The 26,755-nt window shown below is 39.8% G+C and overlaps 2 protein-coding genes across 2 annotated transcripts in view; both read right to left on the bottom strand.

The window, feature by feature from the left end:
- The window catches only part of cd82b (CD82 molecule b), a 29,539-nt gene extending 24,838 nt beyond the window's left edge, over window positions 1–4,701 (bottom strand). The window contains exon 1 of the mRNA XM_084734359.1: window positions 4,618–4,701. The gene's annotated coding sequence lies outside the window, so the exon portion shown is untranslated. The remainder of the gene's footprint in view (window positions 1–4,617) is intronic.
- Window positions 4,702–9,624: 4,923 nt separating this feature from the next.
- tp53i11b (tumor protein p53 inducible protein 11b) overlaps window positions 9,625–26,755 on the bottom strand; it is a 46,681-nt gene continuing 29,550 nt past the window's right edge. The window contains exons 3-8 of the mRNA XM_084734666.1: window positions 25,186–25,325; window positions 17,116–17,174; window positions 16,893–16,941; window positions 16,146–16,242; window positions 12,334–12,435; window positions 9,625–11,202 (exon numbers count right to left, since the gene is read on the bottom strand). Of these exons, the coding sequence (XP_084590792.1) occupies window positions 11,069–11,202; window positions 12,334–12,435; window positions 16,146–16,242; window positions 16,893–16,941; window positions 17,116–17,174; window positions 25,186–25,314 (570 nt within the window). The 5' untranslated portion in view covers window positions 25,315–25,325 and the 3' untranslated portion in view covers window positions 9,625–11,068. The remainder of the gene's footprint in view (window positions 11,203–12,333; window positions 12,436–16,145; window positions 16,243–16,892; window positions 16,942–17,115; window positions 17,175–25,185; window positions 25,326–26,755) is intronic.

Here is a 26,755-nt window from a genome sequence, read left to right as displayed (position 1 = left end):
GAATATAAAGATCAGGTACTCACAGTCCCATATTCGTTTGACATATTTCTCCTTTAATGGTGGATTTCTTTTTTATTTGACGAGCACATGGTGGAAATTAGGCTAATCATTTCCATGTTTTATTGCCAAATTACTTTTGCGTTACCTTGAAAACACACACTCAAATAACTTAAAAAATACACTTAGTTGAAATCTCTCAGTCACATTTTATATTCCTCTCTATTCAGTTAGAGGTTTGTTTGTTTGGTTTACATGCAAGTTAAAGGGAGAAGCGGTAATAACCGAGCCTCATTACAACAGGAAGTGAACAGCAGGCGGACTTAAATATGAAACAGGGTATTTAAAAACAAACAACACCCATCTAAAAGTGCTATCACGCTCTTTACTTCTCTGTTTTATCGAAATAATGTGTTACTTTTAGCTCTACCTGCTGATTGAAGTGACACCTATAATACTGATGATAAAAACTTAAAATTTCTTCATCTAATTCAGGCTTCCTAAATAGATTCATGGGTCAGACGGATAAACAAAACACTTGAATATATTTTGCACCACTGGGAACCATCAGAAGAGCACTAGAGTTAACAAATGCAAATGCAAACAAGTAAACTTTAAGGTTTAAGTTTTATGCAGAAGACAGAATCTGCAGAGTAGGCCTGTCAAAAGGATGCTCAGGCTAATATTACTATTTCTAACAACTTATACTAGGCTATTAACCTAAAGTACCTGGTAACCTAAATACCAACACAACTTCATGTTTACAAAACTGCACACTGTATAAAGCTCAAACCACACAGCAGATACCCCTCCAAAGTAGATAATCCTTAAAGGAGATTGCTGGTCTTTGTGTCTAGATGGTGAGCAGCAGTAGGGATTAAAAAAGGCTTAGTTATGACAACCATTGTTTGTTGACTGAGCCCTGTCCATCTGAAAAGAATTCCCAACAATGCCTCAATGCTACTTATTGTAGCATAAAACAGGCTGACAAACAAGTCTAGTCCAATTCATTCTGCAGCAGCCAGCTGACTATATTGAGGTTAGCAGCAAAACCAAACCAAACTATAAATAACACGCTCGAAGGTTTTTGCAGAAGTTTTAAGCAAGCAGGCTCACACATCGAGCACATACTGTAAACTGCGAGGCCGTTTTATGGGTTTATTTTTGCTGAACCCACCGAGACAAACCCAATCACACTGGGCTCCCTGAAAGAGAATGACAAATCTGTTCCAAGGTGAAAATAAGGAGTGGAAAGTGCAATGGAAATTCATAGCAGAGCCAAACAGCAGTTCCAAGTAGCAGTGCTATTAACCTTGTATACCAGCTAGTATTCATAATGCTGCTGACATCAAAAGGCAAGAGTTTATCTGGAATGGGAAGGCAGAAGCGGATGAGAGTGAGCTCAGGCTTACGGTGCAAAAACCATGCAGAAAAAAAGAAAACTACTTGCTCTAGAAAGCTGCAAATGAGTCACCTGAAGTTTCCAAACTCTGCGACCTCATGCCGCCACTTTTTTTTCCCCCCTCCATGCGGTTGGGCACTTGGCATCATGTGTGATCATCCATCAGACAGTGCAGGGGGTGCAGGAGGTGTTCAGTCGAAATTAAATTTGTTTATTGAACAAAGAGCCTCTACTGAAGCATGGGGTACAGAGGTGATTACGAACACAGCGTTAGTGACAGATGGCGCTGACAGTGTCTGTAATGGACCCAGCATGGATCAACTACAGCCCTGTTTGTCGTACACAAGAAGTCAGGCGATGTGCCAAACTCCGTCTAACACCAGCTCCTGTCATATTCATATATGACCCATTTCCACATCTGTGAGGCCATCACGCTGGCATCAACCTGCCCACACCATCCTGGAACTAAAGCCCTTAATACCATGACAGAATCCTGCTTTAACATCAGTGTTGTTTATCCCTCCGTGCAGACACCATGTAGCTGTTTGCAAAAACTCCTAAACCGAAACAATTTGCATTTTTGTTTGAGGAAACAGCTTCATTCCTATTCGTTTCAATTCTTTTTTTTTAAATGAGTAATGATGCAGCTTAAAAGGATGAGAACTAGGCCCGCCAGTAATGTTAATTTTCATGATCATAGTATTGTTTACATCTATAAATGTTGTCATTCATCTGGGTCATGCAAAATCTGCAGTCTAGACAATGTTTCATCACTTAAGTTGCTTCATCGGTCGATAAGCCTAAACAAATTCTGTGGGATGGAGGGGATTTCCCATTAAGCATCAATGGGCCGCTTACTGTTATATAAAGGGGTGAAATCCCCAACAGGGGTTCAGTGACGGGTTACTTCCCACCAACCAGTGGAAATGATGAAGTAAGTGTGGCATCTGACTAAACAGAGCACAACTGCTTTTGACCTTTCACTACTAGATATTACTGATAATCAATGACGCCAAACACGAGTTGCCAGTTGCATAATTATTTGCTTAGTCTGACCAGCTAAAACCAAAACCAAAATCATTTTATTATATTAAAATAGAAAGTAGAAAAAGATGTGACGGGATGATGATCTCATCCCATCACATCTTTTTCTCCTTTCTATCATCATCCCCTAGCAACAGCTGATGTAAACCAGAGAAAAACTCACACAGCCAGCTTCAAAAGTGCTGCAAATACCACTCTATTAACCTCTTGAAGCCCAATTTGTGCATCATCAGCTTCCTGCAATGGAAGCAGCGATATGAGGCTTCTGTCACTGCTCTTTCACCGAGGATCGGGCTGCGGTCTCCTATACAGCTTCAAGCCACTCGCCTATACTGCTGTACTGCGGCTTTTCAAGATACACTTTGTAATCCAGTAGTACACTGAAGTCTGTGAATGTGACACAGCCACCGAGTACATGGCTAGTTGAATGGTTACAGTGGCCAAAACCAAAAGCAGCAGATTCCTACATATTATCAAATCCCCATTTCAAATTCTGTCACTCGATAGTTGATTAATCTACTTATAATTTCTGCAGTAAAATCACATTATAGAGAAAAACCTGTGAGAGCACATAGGTACGGAAGTTGAGTGTGATTTTTTCTCTTGCTTCACTGCCAACACAGGTATGAATTTCTGCTTGTAAACCACAATATTGCTAAAAACCCAAAGAGCACTGTGGCAATGGGATGTTGCTTTGAAAGTGGTGGAAAGGCCTCTTACTCACCACTTCTTTTTGCTTTTTTCCTACCAAACCATCTTTTACACTGACAGTTTCTTAACAAAAATAAGTTTATGCCCTATTTAAACTTCTGTCACAGTTTAAGATAACCTGTATGTAACAAGGGCTTTTGCTAAAGAATCCAACATCAGACATAAACTGATGGCTCCATCACACAGGAAAAGGCTCTTGGGAGGCTAAAATACACTTTAAAGTTGAGACACTGGCCCCTGTGATGAGGACAGTTATTTTCACAAACACTCTCTAATTTGGCTAATAATCTTTATTAGGTGAAATAATGACATAACGACATATTCTGGACTCAGGGTGGCGTTAAAGCTAATCTTGGAGGTCCTTCATTTTTGGAATCACTTGACATTTGCTTTAAAAACTGATGATTTCTTGTTTTTTTTAAATTACTGTTAATTGTTTTGTATTGTTTTATGATTTTAAATATGACCTGGGCTAAATAAAGGTTAATAATAAAAATTACGCTTGCAATTTGCTGTGTGAGATTACGACCAACAGCATATAACTAACTTAAAATAAAAGATGAAACATAATGTTTACATTAATGCTGCAAAACAGCTAACCTGACTGGTGTCAGTTCACCTCATATCAGCTGAAAAAATGTATCTTGAATATAATGAAACTAGATTACAATAAGCTTATGGTGCTCAAATCGAAGAATTAAAATATGTGTGAAGATTTCAACAGCACTGTCTGTTCAGAGAAATCATGACTTGGTGTATCAAGATAATTCACACATTGTTGTGAGTAATTTAATGAAGAAACTACTATATTTCTATCACGGAGAGAAAGCAGTAAAGAGACAGTAGTATTATCCAGTGTAGGGTGATATATATATATATATATATATATATATATATATATAGCACTACATACATTTTGGGGTGAACTGTCCCTTTAACAGATAGACAAGACTTTGGTGAAATAATCCAGCATTAAATAAAGTGTATCAATAAATTTAAAAAAATCCACCATTAAAGAAGAAATGTGTCAGACGAAGATCAATCGAAAAACGAAACAGCGCAAAAAAAAAAAAAAAAAGTTGGTCAAAGTGACAAAAAGTTGATACGTGAGTTTGTCAGGCAGGTTCCGTCTGTACGTGACACTAAAGTTAACATTAATCCGTCTTTTACTCACTCTGGAGGAACAACTGACGCTAAAACCGACACTGTTTCGTTTAGCAAACGGTAACTTTACCTGCTCTCACTAACATGTTAGAAAACTTCCTCTTGGTTTCGCAGAAATTGTCATTAAGTCTCTTTTTTTTTTTTTTCCTGGAGTTAGAAAGTTATCTTCAGACAAAGCAGACAGAGGATAACTAACCGAACACGCCGAACTTTAGCCTCATGTTCTGTCGTAGTTCATCTAAACCTCATTTTATTAATAACTAAAGTTACAAACATGTGGCTAAAGATGAAAAACTTACTTTGACTTCTTCCCCGACAGTTGGCTGAGAGCTGGACCGTCCTGTGTCTTCTTCACTGTGTGACTGTGAGAAACTGTGTGTGTCTGTCTATCTGCGCGCGCGTGTGTGTGTGTGTGTGTGTGTGTCTGGTAAATGTTCACACCCCTCTCGAGCTGCAGACTTTAACCCTTTCCTGCCCTGCAGAAGACCGTCTGAGAGGAGACACAGGTGCATTTTCTTATGATAACAGAGTACTGAAAATGTGTATTCAAGTACAAGTATAGTTACATCACTAAAATATTACTCAATTACGAGTAAAAGTACTGCTGTTAGAAGTATACTTAAGTAAAAGTGCAAAGTATTTGTTGCCAAAACTACTCAGACTATTAGTTACTTTTAAGTTTTTATGTCAAGTTTGCAAATTTTGTGCGTTTTGCTTCGCTGATAGTTGAAAACATGATCAATTGATTGATCATTAATAATTTATTAGACACAAAACACTTTTCCCTCGTTATTTTATTTTATTTTATTTTTTAGGGGCGCTCTTTTTTTCTCATTTTAAATCTAAGCTTTATTTCAAATGAGGTACAAATCACCACCATGACTATTAACTAAATATACATGAATACATTTTAAATTCAAATTTATAACAGAAATTAACTGATTAATCATTAATCATTAATTACTCCAAATGTGTGCTGCCGAGGTGTTTTGTTCTGTTTTTCATTCAGCTGTCTTTGTTTTCATTGGTGAAGAGTGGAGTTGTTACCCAATTACCCAAAGTGACATCATCACAGTGCCTTTGTTTTGTACAACCGATACTCCAATACTCAAAATTATTAAAAATAAATTGAAATAATCAAAAGGGAAAACAGCAAATTATCACATTTGAGAAGCTAAAGCCATGAAATGTTTGGAAATTTGAATTTGGCAGTTGAACAAAGCGGCCTGAAATGAAAACAAGTAGAGTACTCGAGTAAATATACTTGATTACATTCCACCTCTGATGTTAAATGAGTACTTAATACTTTATCAGTTTTAATGTGATGATCACATAAAGACAATTTAGGTTTTCTTGAGAGATTTTTGCAGTCTTAAGGAAACTAAGTTTTTAGACCACAAAATAATCACAATTTGCTTCCGAGAAAACACATAAAAAATAAAAATATTTACCGTAATATTACACAAATTATACCAGAAGATGATCAACCTGTTATTTACACGTATGTTGATTATAAGCTGTTGCTGTTTTTGTCAATGATCTGTTGTAAGCCACTCTAAAATACTGTTTACCAGCATGCCTTGAGAAATAAACCAGGACTCAAAATATTAAATGGAAGGTATGGGCAGAATGCAAACACGGGGACACATGGGAGCCTTTTGCCTATAAACAACCCAAACCACACACACACACATTTCCTGCGCAGCACAATCCCCCTTTTCACCTTCTTTCTACCCAGTGAGTGTGTGAAGGAGAGAGCGCCGGGGATGGAGGCAGGAGTGTGTGGTAGGTAGGTTAGACCAGGTACAGTCATCCAAAATTCACAGTAAAGAATCTTTGTGCAGACCTGAAGATGGTCGTGTTGTGACATGTTCAACGCCTCCCAAACACAAAACACTAAACAAAGTGCAAGATTTCTTAACAGCTCTCTGGTTTATTTGTTGGGACATGTCAGAGCAAAAGTTGTGCGGTGATCCCTCCTGGTGAATCTACCTCAACATGTTCTTTCAAGGTCACCATAGGCAGGCAGAAGGTTTCCTGTTGGGGGCTGCTCGAGACTGTCAGCTATAAAATTATAGACTGTATACCTGTTCCTACACCTGAATGTCCCACCCTTGCTGCCGGGCATCACTTACATACAACAAGTTTAAGGCGTAGTCAGGCTCATCACACAGAAAACAAAACATGATGCTTGATGTTTGAGTGGAAAACATCTCTCATGTCTGGTATTCCAGCATGTTTGAAACAGCTGTCAGCCTTAAAATCAGATCAATACATTTTCATTCCAGTAGACGATCGAGGTTCCACGTAGATGCATCATAAAGTTTACATCAGGAGCCACCACTTCATTACATTTTAATGATCTGAATAACTCTTCAACCTGGAACAGTCGAGCATTTCACAGTGTATCAATAAAATGCATATTTTATTTTTATTTTTAACATGTTCGAAATCAAATCAAATTTGAAGTTGGGGGCTTCAATATTTAAGCACGGATGGGATATTTCTAAAGCTGAAACAATAGGTTAATTACATGATTAGCTGATAGAAGATTAATCATCAACTTTTTTTAATATCAGTTAATCGTTTCAGGCAATTTTCAACCAAAAATGTCAAACAAGCTCTGGTTCCACCTTCTCAAAAGTGAGGATTTTCTGCTTTTCTTTATCAATTTATGACAGTAAACTGAATATCTTTGGGTTTTAGACACTCAGGGTTAATATTAGAGTAAGAAAAAATAACCAATTTAAAGATATCACACTGGGCTTTGGGAAATTGTGATTTTCTGACATTTTATACACCAAACAATTAAACCGATTAATAGCAGATGAATCAATAATGAAACGATACTTTGTTGCAGCTCCTGTACATGTCTATCACAAAGGACAAGGAACTTTTGAAGTCTTCAAAATAAACAATAGTGTCCTTTATTTCAAACTAAATTGTGGAAATCCATATCAATTCATTTCTGAGGTACAATATAGCACATATATACATAAAAACACAATGCTACAACTTGAAACAGTTTGACCTGGTATGCTATTCACAACAGTACAACATATGTTGGATCTACATCTGAACAGCTCAACTTAACCATTCCTCTAAAATTTCAAGGACTCAACTCACCAATGTCTTCTGACTCATTTACGTCAGAGAACCAGGAGGATGAAAGAGCCGTTTCTTTGCCTCCCTTCTTCTTTCCGTCCCCCCGAAATGGCCCATCTCTCCTAAAATAACCTGCTGCTTTACAGACCCTTTTCATTTCACAAGGCTGATGATTTGAGGCCTTTAGTATCGACGGAAATGGAATGACATTTTTCTTGAACTCCCATAATTACCATGCCAGTCAGGACAGAGCAGTAGGTTGGGGCGCACAATGTCACTCGGGAGCGCTGCATCTAATTAAACACTGGAAAAAATGGATAATTACAACTTTACCAGGAGTACGGGAGACCTCACCCATGTTTCACGTTCCCTATCTGAACTGAGAGCTCACCAAAGTAACAGGCACATCTGCTGTCAGCACTGGACTCGCTGCTGCAAACCCTCAATCACTCCGACCTCAGGACCACTCCCATCATGGGGCAGGACTGAACGTGGTCATTTGCAACAATATGGACCACCTTTGCAGGAGACCTGCAGTAGGTTTCTTGTTTGACTTAAAATAATGTTTCAAGTTAAACCTGGGCTGACTGGCCTTTAGGTACTGAAGATTTGCAGCTATCAGAGTTGACAAACTAGCTCTAAAACACTGCCAGGTGTTGGGAGGTAGGACATGTATTGAACCGACTGGGTGAAAACTGGTAAGTGATGGGTCATATCTGTTTTAAAGCACGTATCGTTTAACTTCCTTGTGAATCAAAATGTTCTGTTTAGGCCCTTTGCAATTTTTAGCATCCATTCACTTCCATTAACTTCTTTATTTATTCAGCTTCTACAATCCCAATTCCATAAAGTGGGACGTTGTGTGAAATGTAAATAAAAGATTAAATGATTTGCAAATACTTTTTTGACTTGTATTCAATTGAATATAGTACAAAGAGAAGACGTTTAAAGGGACAGTTTACCCAATAATCAAAAATACATATTTTTCCTCTTGCCTATAGTGCTTTTTATCCATCTAGACGGTTTTGGTGCAAGTTGCTGACTTTCTGAGATATCGGCTTCGAATATAATGGGACTAAATGACACTCAGCTTGTGGTGCTCGGAGCACAAAAAAATACATTTGAACATTTCATCATTTCAGAAATCACAACCCAGTCTTCTCAGGATAATCGCAGTTGTTGTGAGCACTTTAATACAGGAAATATTGTCTTTCTAGGTGAGACAAAGTAGTTCCAGTAGATTCTACTGTAGAAATAAAATCTCCAAAACTCTGCTACTCACACCTAAATCATGTAGGTGGATACTGGTAAAAAGGATAATATGTATGTTTGATTTTGGAGTGAACCATCCCTTTAATGTTCAAACAGACTGCTTGTGACATTTGACCCCTCAGACAGCACTGCATGAAAAAAATGCATTAAAAACCACCAGAACTGTATAAACATGGTGTTGGAACACTTTGGATATCCGTCGTCAGTAAACAGTTTGTCGCAGCATCTACAAATGCAAGTTGAGACTCTGCCATGCAGTGAAAGACGTTCATCAACAATATCCAGAAACGCTGCCGACTTCTCTGGGCCTGAGTTCATCTGAGACGGACTGACGCAAAGTGGAAAATTTCAGATTGTTTTTGGAAATAATGAACGGCGTGTCCTCTGAAATAAAGAGGAAAACAACCATCCAGACTGTTACCAGCACTAACTTCAAAAGCCAGCATTTGTCATGGTATGGGGGAGCGTCCCATGGCATCATGGGTAACGACAGACACCTGCAGGTTTTGGAGCAACATATGCGTCCATCCAGATGACGTCAAGACCAGACACATTCTGCACGTGTTCCGACAGTGTGGCTTCATAGTAAAAGAGGTCAGGTACAGGACTGGTCTCCCTGCTGGTCACACCTGTCCCCCATTGATGTGTGGTGCACTGTGAAGCGCAACACACGACAACGGAGACGCTGGACTGTTGAGCACCTGAAGTTGTATATGAAGCAAGAATATATCAAGCTTTCGTAACAATTTGTGTCCTCAGTTCCCAAACAATTACTGAGTGTTGTTCAAAGAAAAGGTGATGTACCACAGTGGTGAACGTGCTCCTGTCCAACGTGTTGCAGACATCAAAGAAGAACAATAAAGTGAATCAGTCTGAACATTAAATATCTTGTCTTTGTACTGTATTTAATTGAACATAAGCCAAAAAAATTTAGCAAATCATTGCACTTTATTTAAGTTTTATACAACGTCCCAGCTTTTTCCGAATTGGGATTGTAGTTGGTGACAGCTTGCTACACAGTTTGAGCTATTTCTTTTGCTGGATTATATTGCATGCATGACGTCAAAAACACAAATGTCACTTTTAAATAGGTACAAAATAACACACGCCAAGAGAAAGATCAACCTCTGAAAATCATTTAACTAATACTGAACAAGTTCCCTGTTTGGTTCACAAGAACACCACATTAATAGTAAATACTTTTATTTACATATGTACAAGAAGTAGGATGCAGTGTCGATGACTGTTGCTTTTAAGTAGTTTTAAGGCAAGGCTAAGGATATGGTGTATGTAAAAAAAACTGTGCTACATCACTGAAGAGGAACCAGCTCAGGTTTGTTTGCCCCGCACACGGATGCACTCGGCTTGTGACGCTAGTTTTACAGTAAAGGTCAGGATGTTAAATACTTTCTGCAAGTTCGCCTGGTACACAAGGAGAGAAAAACACTGCTTCTCTTCTGCGAGTTAGTTCACATGCGCGTTTATCAACACCTCGGTAGTGTAAATACTCTGTACAATTCCTATTCACTTTGGTTGAACTTTTTGACCTCAAGGAATAAAAAAAAAAAATCGCTTTGTCCCTGAAAAATGTGTAGAGTCAGCATTTGTTTTTGGGTGATCTAAATCTGAATGTGATTGATGGGCGTGATTGAGAGTAAAAACTGACCTTTGGGAGTTTTAGCTTATCCGACTGCACCTGAATCTTACACTAAGCGCAGCTGATGCCATTCAATGTGTTCACTGGAGAGCGGTCAGAGAAGCATGCAAGAGCACAGATATCCAGGCTTCACTGTAGCACACATACAGTATGAGTTAACATCAACAGCATCAAACAGGAAATGCATTATAAAACAAACTCATGGTCCTTGAGCGTGATTAAGAAGCGGTGTCAAGATGCAACTTTTTATCAGATAACACTAAATACTGAATCTGGATTTCATGTAGCTGTGCATGAACACAGTTGGATGTTTGAAATTCCCCTGTACTGTACATATTAAATCATATAACTATGTGACACAAGAACACAATGCACTACAAACTGCTCCTTCTTTATAATAACAGCACTCGGAACTGAACAAAGGAGGAATGTGTCAAGAGAGGCTTGACCTCACAGCCCAGCGAAAGAGCAATTCACTTTCACTATGAGGTTTCTCGTTCTTGTCGCAGAGTCTGGAATGTGACACTGTGCTCATTTGTTGAATATTCGGGGGATATAATAGGCCAGGTCCCGTGGACGGGGGGGGCAGGGGGCGTCCACCGGTGATGCTCCGAGCCCCTGTCAAATTCTATTCCAAACATTCTGACCCCCCCCCCCCCACCCGCGTTTGTGATGTGTGCTCGGCTGTCCCCTCCAGGAAGTACCGCGCAGTCCGCTCAGATCTTCTTCGGCTTGCGGCCCAGGTGGTAGTAGTAAGCCATGGTCACCACCAGGAAGAGCACCCGACTGAGGAGCAGGAGCATGGCGGCGTTGGGCAGGACGCCGATCTCCATTAAGGTGATGGATGTCACTGAAACCACAGAGCAACATTTTGCACATTTTTTAATTATAAGCAATGGCACATGATTGTTTTAGCTTTATTAACCTCTTTTTCATCTTAAAGGACCAGTGTGTAGGATTTAGTGGCATCTAGCAGTGAGCTTCCAGATTGCAAACTTCTGGTGTCACTCTCCCCTTCCAAGCATGTAGGAGAACGCACCATGGCCACAAAACTCATGCAATAAAGAGTGGTTTGCAAATTCTGGGCTACTAAAAAACATGGCAGTCTCCACAGCAGAGGGCTCACACCTTCTGTAGATATAAATACCTCATTCTAAGGTGACTAAAACAATGCTTCTTATTTTCAGGTGATTATACCCTAGTGAAAATATGACATATTCTGCCAGTAAATCCTCATAAATCTTACACACTGGACCTTTAACGTCTGGAAAGTGGATCTTAAAAGGACAGACTCGCCCATTTTCACGTACATCTTAAAACAATACTCTGTGAAATAATTTCAAGGCAGCTGTCTTCACAAATAAAATTTTGAGCCAAACTCAAATTCTTACATTTTAAAATAAACAAACAAACAAAAAAATAATTTTGCTGAGATGATTTACTTTTCTTCTAAATGCTTTTTATTTCAAAAAGTGTTGCATTAACCCATTAAAGCGTATAAGGCTTGATAATATAATATTTTCATTTTCAGCTTCTTAAGGTAGGAAGCCTGTCAGTATAAGTTTAGGAACCACTGCCATAGTGATATATCAACATAATGCCACATCCTAAACTAGCTGCTGAAGCCTGGTATTACCTTCAGCTGAACCTCAGAAAAAAAAAATCCACACAACCAGAGCTGTAGAACTTGTGCCCCATCAAGTGCACTGAAATTTCTTTAGGAAGGGAGCTCTTCAGGTCCAGTATGGACAGGAGGAAAAGTTACAGAGACCAAAAACTGTTTCAGTGTACATATCCTTTATGGCTGTGTTTCCACATGCTGAACACAAGAGGGCAGTATCCACGCATACGTTTCTAACAGTCTCTGGTAGAATGGTTTGCTGCTGTCAAAGTGAGGTGACCGATGCTGAGTGATTCTAACAGTCAGGGACAAAAAGACAAAGATAACAAGAACTTGTATGCAGAGGAGAAATTTAATCACCTAGAAACTGGACAGCAAAGTAGCAGGCTTCACTGAGCAGAGTCCACTGGATGACGATCTTCTCCGCCGTGTAGAGACCGTTCCACATGATGAGGGCCAGGCCTGGAAAATGATGTGATAAAAGGGAATTTATAGGTTCAGGGGCATGGGAATGAAAACAGAAAGAAAGAGGAAGCTCTGGAAAGAAGACTCCTCCACATCCAAGAGCAAATCCATTAACAAAACTACTATGAGAACAGTGTACTTGCAGCTGCGCTCAAACTATAATCTGTGATGCCACGTGCACATGGTGATAATTGGGCTATTGATTCCAGTGAATGCTCTGACTCATCGATTCTGATAAAAGCCTGTGCTCAATCATTTCATTCCCCACCATTCTTCCACTTAATTTTCCTCTATTTCACTCCTACCCACACACGCACACACACACACACACACAGCAGTGAGGCGTTGGAAGCGAGCAGGGGTGGGCAGAGAGGTGGGTGGGTGGGTTGATGGACTGTATCCTCTCCCTGCCAGGTTCCATCTGTGTGGCAGATGAGACCCCATACTTCTCCCCTGTTGCCGCTCCTTTCTTGTAAGACATCACCGCATTTTATTTGCTAATCCCCAACAGCCCTGCTGACATTTAAAATAAAGAAGCCCATCTTTTGTCGGCCTTATGAGATTGAAAGCTGGTTCATTCATGTCTTCCTCCACAGTGCCACGGTTTTATCTCTCCTCTCTCTAATCATAAAGAGGGTTATTTTTGATTTGTGCTAAATTACATTGTAGGGATTTATCAAGATATCTATGCAGTGTGTATAAAGCAGAATGTGATTTCTCCCTAGTATTTCCATAAATGTCTTGTGAGGAAGGAGGAGCAGTGGGTGATATGGTCAAAATCTTCTCATTTTATATCATGGCAACAGTATACATCACAACACGGTACTGTGAATGAATTAAGGAATAGTTTAAAAGAACCGAACTGTACCACACTTCATGAAATTGGACATTTTTCTTATTTTATCAGAGCCTCCTGCTCTGTATTTACAATTTCCCTCTCCTCCCTCCCTGCGCGTTTTCAGTGTTAGCGGCGCATTACTGCCAACAACTGTTGCCCTCGTGCCACATGAGAACGTGGTAAGGAGCCCAATTGGAACATATACGTAGAAGCCATATTGGTCTGGTCAAGACTGTCCTGTAAACTCACAAAAGTAAATGGGGGTTGTTTTTCTGGATAAAAAGCCCTATAATGTCTAAACTCCTCAACAAAATTCAATGATTCATTCATGATCTACAGGAAATCAGCTTGAAATTTGGTTGAGAGATGTAAACGGTCTGGTGCTTTTTATCCAGAAAAATGGCAGCTCCTCCTTTTACATGTAATAGTTGACAGGCTGGTCTTGACCAGTCCAGTGTGGTGAACTTAACGTATTGCCAGCAACAATGTCGCGTCTACTTGCACATGTTTATGAGCAGTCATACTGCACAAATTACATTGCCTTGCAAGGAAGCTGGATTTGCAAGATCATGCGAGAATTGCGAGACCTGATTTGCTACATAGCTCGCCCCAAATATATAGCAGAGACACTCAGGCACATGTATCCGACTCAAGGCCTGCAGAACATATTCAGCTTCCTCCAACACCTTCCTCTGTGGCCTGTCAGAGCTTGCAAATAATAGAATTTGGTCTATACAATTCTATGTTGTGATACAGAAAAGCAGTGCACATAAAAATTGTATTCTGTGCACTGAAGGCGTCTAGCTGCTAGGTGTCAGCGTACACTAGCTGGCATCTCAATATCAGCCATTTCCAGCAGTGGCACTTTAGCCACATCGTTAGTGATGTTAATAGTAGTAGCCTGGCAAAATGTCAGAGAAAGTTGACATAGAGGATGGCAATTTGATGACAGAATGAGCAAACACATATTTATGTTTAATGGAGACATGCCAGTATGTCTTTGTCTTGTACTACATGTAAACGTCATTTTTTCCAAATTATTAGTGTAATATTTTTACACTTGAAACTGTGCTTGCCATTATTTTTCCTAAACTTCATCTTTCCAAGCCAGATGTTAAGCTTCTTTAGTTATTAGTTATTCTACCTGTGGATTTATTTCTACTGTTGTTTTGTCTATACTATAAAAACATTCAATCCTAGAGAACACACTATTAGATAAATGAAATATTTTGTGCTCTTATGTCTATATAAGGTCGAGGCGCTGACTTTGCTGAAAAGCGACAACCTGGAACAATTTACTGAACCTTTGTTCTCATCCTTTCTCATTTCCCTGCTTACTTTCCCCCATCAAGGAGCAACCAGTTTGCCTCCTGCCCCCGTGTCACAGTCACACTGTGCATCTTCACAAACCCTGTAATCACTAACGGAGTGACTGACTCACCAACTTGCCTGACAGCCTTTTCTCAAACCAAGGCCATTAAAATAATCGCTCACATCCCCAATCTAGTTTCTCCGTGAGAGGAAAGCAAAGCACAAATGCCATAATTACCTGGCATATGTATGAGCATCGATTGTCTCCTGTGGGTGGCGTGGCACAGGAGAACAAAAAAAAAAATCATTTTAATGTGTGATTGAGTGAGCGAGCTGAAAAATTTGTTTATAGACTAATGCACCGCCTCCTCTCTGAGATCCAGGCCACCCACATACACACACACACACACACTCACACACACTGACACACAGTACATAGACCGTCCTGCCATCCCTCACTGTGTTCCCACCAGATTTAGACCTGATAAATGAGGAGACAGAGAGGACTGGAGCCTTTTCAGTAAGTATTCTGGAAAACTGGTCTCTTCATAGTGACGGCCTCTGTTTGTTGCCTAAAGGAATGAATCTGCAGCAAGAAAGGACCTTTTTGTACATCATCTGAATGCATGGGTGTGAATTGTAATGAATGCATTAGATAGCATCATCACAAGGGACCATGTGCTCTTGAGCAGTGTATATTTCTAGCATGAATATAAATATTAAAATGACGTGTGTCAGGACAATGAATGTACTACCTCATGCATAGCTGCAGTATCATCATTGCACTGCAGCTATGAATAACTTTATATCCTGCATCTTTCTTCATTTTACAGGGTTTCTGCAGGTTTCAATAAATAAAAACTTTTTAAGACCCGTTTCACATCCCTGCTGGCAGCAAAAGTACAAAGGATGTGATTTTATGTGACTGATATGTAAAGTCTTCCCATGTGACTTTAATGCTTTTATACCCAAAGCTCATAATTTGAGTGTTTTCTTGCACAAGGCACAACAGACTTCAATTTAAGCAATATTACATGAACGGATATACTTTGCTGTTATTATTAGCATCACAGTGACGCTTTCTAGTCCAAAAAGCAAAATGCTGTTTTTGGTGTGTAGCCTTTCATAAACACAATGTTCACTGGAGTCATGACACTATTCTGCTGCTCACCGGTTCACCGCACTTGTAATAAAGAGGCAATGTAGCAACAATCAGCACCATGAATTGCATTCATTAAATTATTCTATAAATGTTACTTTAACAGCTACAAGAAATAGCTTTACAGGAGATCATTATCTATATTAGCCAACTGATTTAAGCACGTTAAAAATGTCTAGTTGACCAACGAATTGCTTGGCTTTTTGAAACAGGCTTCAACTAAGCACTAAATGTGTATTTTTAGTATTTTAAGAAAGTGCTGTTTTTTTAAGGAAGAAGACACCACATTCAATAGCTGTCAAAACAACATTTAAGACATTTTAAGGCCAATAATTCAGATTACTGAATTTGAGACTTTTTAAGACCCTGCAGACGTGTGTTTTAGGAGCGAAGACTTACTGAGCAGCGCTCCTCCGTAAAGGCGAACAGAGATGTTAATCGTGGAGAGCTCCTCCTCAAAAACAAGCTCATATAGCTGGTTGGGGAACACCAGGGCCTGTGTAGGAAAACAAAAGCACAACACAGCTCTGTCATATCAACACAACAGCATTCTGTCCTCCCCAAATGGCCCCGAAATGCAGCAGCACAAAGTCTTTCTGTCTGTTGAGTCAGAATCACTGCATACGCCCTGAACACTGATGATATTGAGCATTTAGGTGGTGTGGACGACAAAGACATGGCTGTTTTTCCAGATGTTCCTCACTGATACGTTCTAAAAATCTACAGTAACTCACTACTGGGTTTGAATAGCAGGATTTTTTTTGGCCTAAAATGAGTGCCTTTTCTTTGTTATAACGGTGCAAAAAATCTCTATGTTGATAGATATTATTAAACAAAGTTTCAGCAAGTCTCAGCAAGTAAATTTAAGATTTTTAAGATCAGTGTGAATTCAATTTATGACCCATTTCACACCTATACTGTCAAAAAGTACAGCAGTAAAAGTTTAAGTTCAGTGCTGGAGTTTTTAACAGCGTCAACACAGTTTTCTCCCAAATAAATGCAAATTTCTAAAAGTTAACTTCATCAGTTAAATATATTTTTAAGACTTTTTAAGGACCTGCAGAAATCTTGTTAAAATTCAGTCGAGTATTTTTGGTGATGAATGTGAAACAGCATCACTGCATTGTTCAGTTAAACAACACTTACCATCAGGGCCATAACTGTGAAACCCACTGCGGAGATGAGTATCCACACCCTATGAAGAGAGACATTGCATGACTTATTGCATCCTTCCTGCAACCAACACTGATTGTGCATTTGTCGTCTTAAGTGTTTACACGACGTCGGACTTTACAGGAAGTGATACACAGATGACCTCAGACGGTCTGCTGGGTTCACTGTGAGCTGTTCTGAGCGGCTGACGTCTCACCTCAGACCAATAGGCTCTCGCACGGCAAACTTCATCTCATTTCCAAGCATCTGACTGATCTGTGGGTGAACGAGGCAAGACAAAAGAAAAAAGGAAATGAGTTACGAGAAGGGAGATGTAACAGCAATCATGTCATCCTAAAAGATATCTATTATGACAGCTTTTAACAAAAGCCACATAACCAAGAACAAAGTGCCCTCTATGGAGGTACATTCAGTGTTGTCAACACATCTGTAACAGGCTGCTGGAGAGAAGCATACTAAACAAAGAAGCGGAGAGAAAAGAAAAGTGTCAAAGAAGAGCCTATTAAGATGTTAATTAGAGACTGTACATGTCTTCACCTCCTTAATCACCCCCTGAAGATTAAGAGAGTATGTCATAACAACATCTTGCAGCAAATTCTGTATGAACCAGCAAGTCTGCGCCACAAGAAAAGCCTGCTATTGCTACAAATGAACTTAATCCTTGCAACACGAGCAACACCACGCAATTTACAATCCTGAGAGCTTTAAGCATTTAGTGGGAGAAAACTATGACAAACTGAAAGCAGTTGTTCATGCCAGCTGAATAGAAAAACAGTTAAGATTTCATGAAATGCCACACAGAATAAATCTTATCATATAGCAGCAAGGAGAAGACACACCCAAGCAATTCCCTGGTAATATCTGTTAAGATAAGCATCTCTTATCGCAGATGGTAGAAGATACCGGAAAGCTAATTTTTCTCACTGCTCTATCAGGCCCAGCTCAGAACATAAAAACGACACGCATTACGCTTCGCCACCTAATTTGCTCAACCGCAAGGCCCGTCTTACTGGCAATCATAATGTAAACAACTGGGTTTTAAATTTCCGATTACTGACTCTCCTGTATCGATTCATAATCTTTCAAGAGTGGCGATGTATCTAATAAACAATTTTTTCCCCCCACCCCTACTAATGCATGAACCTTTCCAAAAACCACAAATATAAAAGCATCTCTGCGCCTCCATTCCTGTTCAATCTGATGCTAATGCATGCTAAAATACATCAATATCTGTCTGAGGGCTGTTATGATGTATTGAGGAAATAATTAGGCAAGTCGATTAAATAACTAGCCAATACACAGAAAATGTATGATGTAAGGCTGCAACTAATCGTTATTTTCAGTATTGGTTAATCATGAAATTGCTTCTTTTGTCCAATAATCAGTCCAAAACCCAAAACTCTATTATTAACAATCATAAATAACAAACCAGCAAATCTAATTTTCTGAACAAATATGAAATAATAATAGCAATAGTAGTATAATGTATTTGATTGTTAATGGATTAATCATTTGAGTCAATTTTCAAACAAAACAATAAATATTTGCTGATTTCAGCTTCTAAAATGGGAAGTTTTCTGCTTTTGTCAACTTGAATAACTTTGCATTTCAGCCTGTTGCTCAGACAAAACAGACATCCCCTAAGGCTCTGGGAACTGTGATGGGCATTTTTCTGACGTTGTGCAGAGCAGACTTAAAAATGAAATAGATTAAAAATATTCAAAAGATGAAATGACAATGACAATAACCGTGCATCGCATGCAAATTAATGTGATTTCTAGTTGAAGCCAAAATCAGTATGCAGTAAGTATTCTCCATTTCAGAGGGATTGTGGAACCTTCAAACTCTGAAGCATTGCATACATGTTTTTAAAAAAATAAAACTGGAAAGAGTTGATCAATGTGTGTCTGTGTGCATGTGTCTCTATTATGCAACAAATTCTGATTCAGACAACAGTAGGGATGTATTCAGACGGCCTGGATCAATAAAACCTGGGGAAAAAAAGCGTATAGATACATTTCATTTGGATATGCATATCTTTCATTTTTGGCATCATAGGACAGCCACTGTAACTTTCTTCTGTTTTCTCTCTCCCCCTGCCTCTGCCTGCACTGTTCTCACTGGACACCTGCTGTCTCGCCAGCACAAAACAAGCGCTCCCCGCCTCCCCGACTCTCCCCTTCATTTCCTTACAACAAACAGTGAAAGACCTGACACCGCACCAACAAACTATCATGACGCGAAAGTGCAGAATACGTTTGGGTTTTACAAGAAAGATGAGAAACAGTGCTGCAGATCATTTATGCAAAACACCACAAGTCTCCCGACCCACAGAGACATCATGTCACCGAGAGAGGCAGGTAACGCGTGGCATCGTCTTCTTCATGGTCAAATTCACAGCATCAAAACCACAGCACTCTTCATATGAAACAGAACAGCATATCCTCTTACTGCAAAAATGCATTTTAAATTATCTTAAAGTGTCGTTCACAGATTCTCATTTAGGCTACAGTATCTCATTTAAACATGAGCTTCTTAATAAGACGTTAACATCTCTGTAATGTCCACTTCTCTCTGTCTCTCTTGCTACTGGATTTCGTAAAACTATCAGGATTTCTTCTTGCACTTAATGGAACCCTACAAACAAGTCAAAATGTAAAGATTCACACATGACAGGGCTGAAACATATTGTACCAAATTGTTTGCTATTTAAATGATTTAAAGATGCATCGTATCATTAAACATGTATCCAGATACGCAGCAAATCTGTCTCAGTCAGAGATGAACACCAGATTTTTTTAAAACCGTAAAATACACAAGGGGAGGGAGGCAACCAAACTGTCCCAGATAAACCACAAAGAGGGCACAAGAAAAAAAAATAAATCCAGTTTTCTGCCTCAGCAGACAGTAACCCACGGATAAATTACATTTCTTGGTTGGCTGTGAAGTTGAACTCAACATCAATGTGTCCCCTTCATCATTAAACATCTCCTCCCTCAAAAACTGCTCTTGTGTTGCAGTGCGACACAGCAGCATCACTGCAACTAAAAATATACTGAAGCATGAAAACCAGTAAAGCAGAGAAGAAGAATCGGTTTCCGGCCAGCAGAGTTCACAGGGAACACAGCATCAGTTGGTAAGTAGTCTTCTGTTCGACAAGCCAATAAAATGTCATGTCATGAGTGAAGGAAACAAAATGATTCATGTCATGAACGAGAACGATCAAACAAGACTTTTCATGGGTTTTGCCACCATGTCAATGTTACCGAGCACCTGCAACAGTTTCAAAAACAACTGTATCTATCTAGTTGCTCCATCAAATCATGCCATGAGAAATATCTTCATGAATTTCAGCGCATAACAATGACAGCTTTAAAAATCTTTTTTTATATTTTTATAATTAGATGTGATTCTGTTTGCTTTTGCCTTATTGTAATGTACAACCCCAATTCCAAAATAGTTGGGAAGCTGTGTAAAATGTAAATACAAGTGAAAGTAATGTAAAACGAAAAGTGTGCTGCAGCCTGATGAATTTACATTTCAATTGTTTTTGGAAGACGTGGACATTGTGACAACCAGGCTAAAGAGGAGAAAGTCCACCCAGATTGTTGCCAGCACGAACTTGAAAAGTCAGCGTCTGTGCTGGTATGGAGGGGGTGTTTACGCCCGTGGCGTGGTTAGCTGTCACATCTGTGGAGGCTCCACTGATGCTGAAAGGTATGAGCAAGTTTTGGAGCAACACTGACACCGTTTTCTCAGAGACGTCCCCGCTCAATTCAGCAAGACAATGCCAAGACACATTCTGGAAGTGTTACAACAGCATGGCTTCACAGTAAAAGGGTGCGGGTAGTAGACTGACCTGCTTACAGTCCTGACCTGACAACCGGACAATCAGCGTCCTCAGTTCCCTACCAATAAGAAAAGGTGACGTATCACAGTGGTAAACATGCCACTTTTTAAAAACATGTTGCAGGCAACAAATTCAGAATGAGTGTACATTTAGAAGACAAATAAAATAAGGTTTATCAGTTTGAACATTAAACTACACTCAATTTAACAGAAGTTGAGAGGGGTTTACAAATCACTGCATACAATGTCCCTACTTTTTAGGCTGTATATGAATATAGATAAACACCCTTATGGTGTGATTGGGTGAAAATGATTTCACCCATTTTGCCCAGCTCTACTGTCACAGTACATTAAATTAAATTGTATTGTGCGCATTCATTGACAGCATACTTGTCATGCATTGACACACATAGAAGTGGGATTTTATGGTGTCATAAATAGAATAGAGGAAGATATGAAAAGATTGAATGCATTTAAATTGACAAGGACGAAAAAGGAGTTTTTTTTTAGTGTCTTTAACATTTGCTTTCACCCCTGGCTGCTGCTACTTGCTTTGATCGCAGAGCAGAGCCCTTAAGAAAAGACACCCTTGAAGTCAAACTCCTAAAAATATTAAGATAAAGAGTCACAGAATAGACACGTCTCCCTGCACTGCGGCTGAAGTGTGCATGAATCCGTCTGTGCCAGCTGTGATCATGTGACCAGGTGAATCAGCCTTCCTGTGCCATGGTTTCAGGGGCTGTTTTTGACAGGAACACATAAATATTCATGACTGGCATGAGAAATACTCAGAAGGAACCGAGCGTCAACCGATGGCACAGGGCTGGCTCAGGGTGGAACAGAGCGGATGGGAGCCGGGGAGAGAGAGGGAGAAACAGGAAAAGGAAGAAATACACAATGCTGTTTGTGGAGAGACGCTTAATCACAGCTGCTATGGCCTGGCCTTGTCATCAGTCACTCAGTCAGCGACATTCAGTAAACAAAGGGCAGCGTTTCAGCCGGAGAGCATGACAAATATTCAGGAGAAATCTGTTATCCACCAAGCTGAAATTTGTCACTGGAGTATGTACGCTTCACATCTGATGGATGCTGCCAGTCTGTGCAGTAACATTAAGCAGATAGTAATCATCATTTCATAAGTCTCTCAGCGATAAAATGTGAAAACATGTTTTTGAGCCCTGATGGTTATTCCATTGTTAAACTATCAAGTCTTGATTTGTAGAGATTAACATATCATTATCTCCACCAGGTGAATGAGGGAATGAGTGCGTCCGTCACTGTGACCTCGATAAACACATTCATGGCCATAACACAAGATTTCACATGCTAATTATGAGAAAATTACACACCGATATCTAGCAGGATAAAATGATGAGGTGATGACATTTTATATTCAAAAGGTCAAAGGTCAAGTTCACTGTGACATCATAATGTTCAGTTCTCTATCAGTCCTCTGTACTCTGCAAAAATAATCTCTAAGTGAAGACAGATTGTTTCTCACTGGAAATTATTCACTAGAGTTAAACATGTATAGTGATTCCTAAAAAGGTATATCAGGTTATTAAGACATCCCAAAGGTATGATTTTCAATACAGGTGCTTCATTTTTCTATTAAACTGATGGGTAGATGATGTATTGTTGGGTGCAGCTTGTGCCACCAGGGGTCGGTCTCTGGGCAGACAAACGTGGCTTTCATAAGAATAAGAAGCATGGCGTTTTGGGAATAAAGTTACAGAACTAATGAGTCAAAAAAGATGAAAAGTGCCTCTGCCCCTGTTTTGGATTATGTTGGATTCAGTCCAAATGATAATGGCAAGCTAACAAACACTGCAGACTACTGAGTGGTCAGGGTAGCGTTTCGTCATTTGCGTGTAACTCTAGCGAGCATTAGAGAGGGACAGACTAATTACTGGCTACGGTGACAGTTACCGGTGAATGCACACTCAGCGGAGGGTAAGGTGAGCAGCGAGGTTGTCACTCTGGCAGAATATGCGTAAAGTTACAGTCTAGATTTGAGTTTGTCAGTGAAGAAAGGCTGCATCTTCTGAAGCGTTGTTTCCAAACTATGGGAATAGTGGTAAGTTCCATATTAATTCCCTCAAGTCTTAACTACAGACATTATATCTGTATGGACAGACATGGACGTAAACTGCAACTTGACTGCTAGGTGGAGGCAAACAACTGTGAGGCAGTTAATCTGATTTTCTGCTCTGTTTTATACAACCATTGACAGCTGATGGTAGGTCATGTTATTGTTGGCAGAACTTTACAAATGTCTGCAGGCTGCATCTGGCGGTTGTAGTGAAATTGCAGTAGGTGCTTCACCATGTGTTGCCTGATAGGTATCTGCACTCTACTGAGTAAAAACCTGTAAAAAGCCACCTGCCCCTTTAAGAGAGCTGGCCATGTGGGTTTGTTGTAGGAAGTAAGTCTCTCCCGGTGCCAGCACATTGCTGCAGTCAAGTGGTAATTAGTTATTGTAATGCTGCTGGATAAGTATATCAAAATAATTACTGCACTGCCAAGTTTTGTGTTGTCAAAGAAGAGGAATAAAAAGTCACTATTCATGCAATGTTACTCCGGTGTAATCCTGCATTCTTCACAGCAGAGTCGTGCTCCTTATCATGGATGAATACTACCAGCAAAATTACTGAGCTAGCTGCTAGATAACCATAGCGACTGTGGAGAGCAAGTCAAAGAATTGGACACACATCCAACTCCTTCAGGCGAAATCACTAAACTAAAATTTGCCTTTTTTTTTCTGAGTATGTCAGTTCTCATCTGATGGATGTTGCCAGATTGTGCGGTCACATTACGAAGATGGTGGTGATCACAACATTTCATACGTCTGTCAGTGCTAATCCTCTGAGACGTAAAATATACACAAAACACTGTGGTGTGTCTTATTTATAAAGGCCTGGGCTCATGCTGTCAGAGCTTAGCCGTTGCTACATGACGTTAGCACTAAAGTCATGTAACAGAAGGTTAAAGAAGCTGACACACAATGGGCAAGAATATCAGTTGGCATGGTTTCACTCCCATATGGCAGCACAAATATAAAGCCTCTCTCGCTGAGGTGTAAGTAATAGGAACAGTATTCTTATCTTTAAACAGTTAAAAAAAAGGCAGGAAGAGACAGTCAGCAGACTACAGGAGCACTTCCCTCCTTTGTTTACGGGGATAAAGCCAACCGTTTCCCCTCCGAACCAACTCCTGCTATGCGGCTAACCTTACTGTTAAATCCCACGGGTCCCTTTACCACAAACACTTGTGGCAAGGCTAAATGGAACAACTCAAGAGTAACAGCACAATGCATTAGACGAAGCGAACAATTATATTTTAAGAGCAACAATTTAATTTCTAAATAAGGGTCAATGCCACAGCTAAATAGGGAGACCAACTATTCAAAACGGCACGTACAACAGACCACATTAGCCAAAGTATTGTGTTCCTGTCGTTTGCACTATTACAGGATCGCCATTCAATCATTACGGGAAAGCCTTAAGAATTTTTCTCATATTAAAACTTTATTGGCATGTCTCTTGAGGCATGTTTCTCTTTCTTTATCAGTATCAATCAGTAGCCTTTATGAGCAGGATCTGAGTGGCAGATGTCTGGGTTAGGCTTCTTGCTAAAACATTGAGAGAGAAAACAAACACTCAGGAGGGCTGAGAAAAGGGGGCCAACATCTCATCACAAGCCATCAGCCGCCACCGTATGCCTGCTCCCTTCTGTTCTGTTCCCTTCTCCCACTCGCCTGATTAATATTTCAGTGATGAACATTTTGCTCTGCCTATCATTCTAATGCAATCTGATTTTAAAAAAAAAAATCACTGAAAACTCGACATTTGAGCTCTTTGAAACTGAACAAGAAATTATTGTCAGTCTGAAAGTGTTTTTGTGTCTCCTGGCATGAACCAGCATGTGTGCTGTTGTGTTTTTGGTGTACACATCACTGTGCTCCATCTATATGATTGTGCAAGTAAACTGTGAGGCAGGACTGTAATGCATGAGATGCAAGAGGCAGGGAGTCTCCCAGAGGAGCTCGTCACATCTCAGTGGAGCTGCAGGAGCTCATGGGATTATGTGATCTAGATTCATTGAAGCATAAGGAGCAAATGCACACAATGGGACACTATGAGAGTGACGAGCCAATTAGCAACCCATTGTGGCTTTTAAAAGGAATCTATATCTCTTCTCTAGGGTTAATGAATGCATCTGTGGTTGAGGGCCATTTCTGCGTATGCACTGCTGTGATATTATCCATTTGACTAATGACGGTTTAACACGTGCTTACATTCATAACGAAGCTGTTTGTTGCTTTAATACACTCACTATTTGCTTTTGTGGTCTGCATTTTGGCTCATATTGAACGAAAATTACATGAATAAAACATCACAATGTGATGTAATCTGACCTTTGAGCGGTGCACTTCACCATCATCATCCTCGCCGCCGACTCCGAGGATCTTCCGGCTCTTCAGGCGGCTTATAAGGTCTGTCTGACTGTGCTTCTTCATCAAAGGAGGATGCGGTTTAGTCGCCATGGTGCACACACCTGACAAAGAAGTGGAGAGAGAGGTAGGTAAGCAACGTGTGTGTGTGGTGATACTGTTGGAGGAAATGAACAAATAGATGAAACAGAGGAAAAAGTAAGACAGAAAAAGGAAGGAAAAATATTAATTTTGAGTTTCTAGACTGTTTATTTTTCCTCTGTTATTACCTCCTCACCCTGAAGATGACACCTCTCTGCGGCACAGGCAGGAAGAGGTATCTACCAATCTACCAATAATCCCCTTGAGGACTTGACTTATGCAACACAATTACATAACATGGGTCTAGCAAATACAGGCAACCCATAAAACCCTCCTCTTAAGTCAGACTGGAAGCAGGAGCCAGATGTCCTCTAGGTCTGCCGAGAGGCCAATAGACGCAGGTGCCCACTCAAAGAGCCAGTGGACCTGATAGTGACACAGGCTCTCTAAAGACCGAGGGGTTTCACTGTCCACATCGATCAAATCCCACAGCCAACACGTGACCAACCGAGTGAAAGGCGGTTTTGTTGTCGGCCTGTATCGTCTACACAGCAATAAGCCCTAACCTACAAACACATTTATGCCACGCTTAAAATGAATACTCGATGGATTTCATTCAAACATTATTTCATCATCCAATTTCATTTCTTTAGTGTGTCAGTTTGCTGCTTTAAGCCGTCAGGCATGACTTGTTTTTATCCCCACATGCTGCTGTGATTAAAACAGACCAAAGCTACACCGTCGCACAGCCAGCCTGCTGTGTTAGACTTTCATGTAATAAAAATGTGTTTCATAACCAAGGAATTATAAAGAAAGACCACCGTTTAATTCTTCTTCTTTGTTAGTTTTTTAAACCTTAACAATAAAGCTGTGGTTTGTTTTGGGCTTTTTAACAGTAATTATAACTTTAATGAATATAACCTGTCAACTAGGAGAGTCACAATTTCAATATCGATTCAAAAATCAATCAAAATGAGCTTTCAGTTTCAATAGTCAAAGTCAAAGGCAGAATAAGCCATTCTCCCAGCATTTCTAATACCTGGTTGCGGTGTCCGGTGTGTGTTTGAAGGAATAATAACAACACTTAAAAGAGAGAGTCTAGCTTACCAACTGTCATATCACAACTGATCCCATACAGACCAACTTTTTAAAAGAACTTTAAGTTCAAAGATCAAATCGACTCAGACCTCAAATCAAATTGTAAGTTTTGAGAAGTGTGACACACCTAGATTATTATAAACAACTAAAATTTCTGATCTGTTCATTCAAACAATCATTTCATCAATGCATAAATCAGGAAACAACTGTAAATGACAAACATTTACATGCCATGCATTTGTACTATTTGGCCTAAGTGGGTTGTTATCCATGACAGCAGGACACACTGCGGTGGTCCTATTGATCAGTGTTAATGAATAGTGCCTGTGGATTCAATGGGGACGAGCAACAGTCG

Source organism: Lutjanus erythropterus, chromosome 13 (genome assembly GCF_056507025.1).
Source record: "Lutjanus erythropterus isolate fLutEry1 chromosome 13, fLutEry1.hap2, whole genome shotgun sequence".
Lineage (NCBI taxonomy): Eukaryota > Metazoa > Chordata > Actinopteri > Lutjaniformes > Lutjanidae > Lutjanus > Lutjanus erythropterus.
This window is presented reverse-complemented; position numbering and strand designations above follow the sequence as displayed.